Here is a 2,500-nt window from a genome sequence, read left to right on the forward strand (position 1 = left end):
TTTATTATATTCATTATTAGAAAATACATCTTCCTTTTATACATGAACCAATCAGGATCAATCAAACGTCATTTCTTAAGTATTAATTACACATAACACACACATAACCCTTTATGTACAAGGCACTTCGTCAGACTGCAACAAACAAACAAAAATAATTATCATTTGAGTTTTTATCTATCTATGTTATAACAATTTTATTTACAACTCTCAGTTTGGGGTTATTTATTACATTATTTCTAGATTAAAGGTGTATTTTCCTTGGGATGATGATGGTTAAGTCTGAAAAAAAAAATACGGTTGATTTATGTTAAAAGTGATAAGCAAGTTTGGTCTAGAAATATTACGTTATTTCTAAGATACGTATCAACCAGGGATAAAATGCTGAAAAAAATCCTCCTTTTTTCAGGTACAGAACGATACCACGTGACTCCCAACGAAAAAAAAAAAAAAAAAAAAAACGAAAAAGAAAACCGATCGACCATTTGGCACAGTTGGCACACCTAGATATAGCAGAGGCCCTCGTTCTGGTGGCACCACTGGGGCTGGATGCGGTCGGCCCTGATGCCCCTCGCCACCATGCGCTGCCGCTGGTGGATGAGGCGGGTCTCGGCCGGCTCCCAGTTGTGGCTCGGGTTCGTCCACAGGCGCTCGGCGAGGGCGGCTCCGCGCGGCCACAGCTGGAAGAGGGAGGGAGGGGGGGGGTTAGTTGGCTTGAGGTGTGTGGGGGGAGGGAGGGGGAGGGGGGGTTGAATTGGGTTCGAGGTGTGTGGGGGAAGGGGGGGGGGAAGGGCTTGTGTTCGTCCTTCGTTCGTTGGGTATTCTTTAGGATGATGGTTCTATAGTAAGTCATTGTAAGATTCTAGATTCTTTGTTACTAAGCTATGTGAATTTCTTGTGAGATTCTGGAGTCTTAATTACTCGTCTATGTAAATTTCTTACATCGCTGATGGAGACTACTTTGCCTATGCCTGTCAGGAGATTTTTAAAGGACTCTCTTGAACTACAACTTGTTTCTTATTACTTGATTTAGTTAGGGACGCTCGCAGACTAGTTATCAAAGCGTAATCTCATCTGAAGAAATATAACTAACCCTTGAGTCGAGTGTCATCTCGTCGACCTGCTCGCTCCACAGGGCCGCCTCTCCCCCGAGGATGAGGTCTGCCTGCGGAGACCCCGTCAGGTTGGTGGCGATGGCGTGCGGGCTGTTGTCGTAGACCTTCTGCCATCCCTTGTAGGGGCTGCACCAGTTGTTGCCCTCGCCGACCCAGGCACCGAAGCCGCAGTCCAGGTACCAGTGGTCGTAGTTGGAGAAGATGACGCGGAACTTCTTCTGCAGGAGCTCGCCGATGAGCTTGTCCGTCCCGGTCGTCCAGATCTGGATGATGTAGTGGTCCTTGTCGAGGTACTGGTCGGCGCGGCCTTCCTCCGTCAGGTGGGACGTCCACAGGATGCCCGGGATCTGTTTGCCGCCGTTGGCCGTCGTCAGGAGGCCGTAGGAGGACGCCTGGAAGTCGCTCCAGAGCTTGTAGAAGGCGTCAGCGCTGCGGCCTTGACCCTGCTCCTCCATGTGCTTCACGATCTCCTCCGTCGTGTTCCAGCAGTTGAGGTTCACCTGCCGAGACGCAAGTTTATAAAAGGCCGCCTCTCTCAGACTCCCTAAGGTGCCCTCGATCCCAAATAACCTGTGTATGTTTCGAAGCATGTTTCACTGACAGTTCAACATTTTCAAATAGGCCTGGAGTGATCTCGGCTATTATTTCCTTCCCTGGATGGCAGCTTCTAATAGCCTTGGCCAAACTATTAGAGTTCTTAGCCTTTACAGTTTGGCGACACACTAAGAATACTTCCTTGACTATTCGACAGGCTAATTCTTTACTATAGTGATTAATTTATACGAATGTACCTTGCATGTGTTGGTATTGTACTCCCATAAGATATGCAAACTATTGTAAATCACAGGTAAAATACTTTTATTATTGGGAAACCTGTACATAACTGGACTGAAAGCACATCATCATTTTCTTCTTATCACTATCTTTATCTGCATTATCATTATAAAATGATACCTTCATCCAGAAAATACCCGCATTTGTCAAAAAATTCAGACAAAAAAGAAAGGGAAAAAAACAAGATCTATCAGCAAAAAATATACACAACACACTTAGAGGAGAGAGACGCGACATACAGGTTCAGAACCACTGCATTAGAACCATTATGAACCTCTTACCTCGTCTCCCCCGTAGTGGAAGAGGTCGAGAGGGCCGAAGAGACGGACCATCTCCTTGTAGATTTGGCCCAAGACGACGTAGGTGTTATCGTTGACTACATTGAGTTGGCCACAAGGAGGCTCCACGCAATACGACTGCCAAGGCTCCTGTAGAGACGAGGTGGGTGTTAAATCTAGGCACTGGGTGTGTTTCTTGATATTTTTTTATTTTTGGAATAACTACGGTGGGGTTGTGGAATGTGCGTTGTATTGGTGTGTGTGTGTGTGTGT

The 2,500-nt window shown here is 46.2% G+C and overlaps 1 protein-coding gene across 3 annotated transcripts in view; it reads right to left on the reverse strand.

The window, feature by feature from the left end:
- LOC113811684 (chitooligosaccharidolytic beta-N-acetylglucosaminidase) overlaps positions 1–2,500 on the reverse strand; it is a 28,898-nt gene that overhangs the window by 17 nt on the left and 26,381 nt on the right. For 2 of the 3 annotated variants that reach the window (XM_070129003.1, XM_070129010.1), the window contains 3 exons: positions 2,231–2,377; positions 1,094–1,615; positions 1–680 (listed from right to left, as the gene is read on the reverse strand). The exon at positions 1–680 is cut by the window's left edge and continues 17 nt beyond it. In XM_070129003.1, coding sequence (XP_069985104.1) covers positions 504–680; positions 1,094–1,615; positions 2,231–2,377 — 846 coding nt within the window. In that variant the 3' untranslated portion in view covers positions 1–503. The remainder of the gene's footprint in view (positions 681–1,093; positions 1,616–2,230; positions 2,378–2,500) is intronic. The other variant, XM_070128997.1, reaches the window with a different exon arrangement.

This window comes from Penaeus vannamei, chromosome 2 (genome assembly GCF_042767895.1).
Source record: "Penaeus vannamei isolate JL-2024 chromosome 2, ASM4276789v1, whole genome shotgun sequence".
In the NCBI taxonomy this organism is placed as follows: Eukaryota; Metazoa; Arthropoda; class Malacostraca; order Decapoda; family Penaeidae; genus Penaeus; species Penaeus vannamei.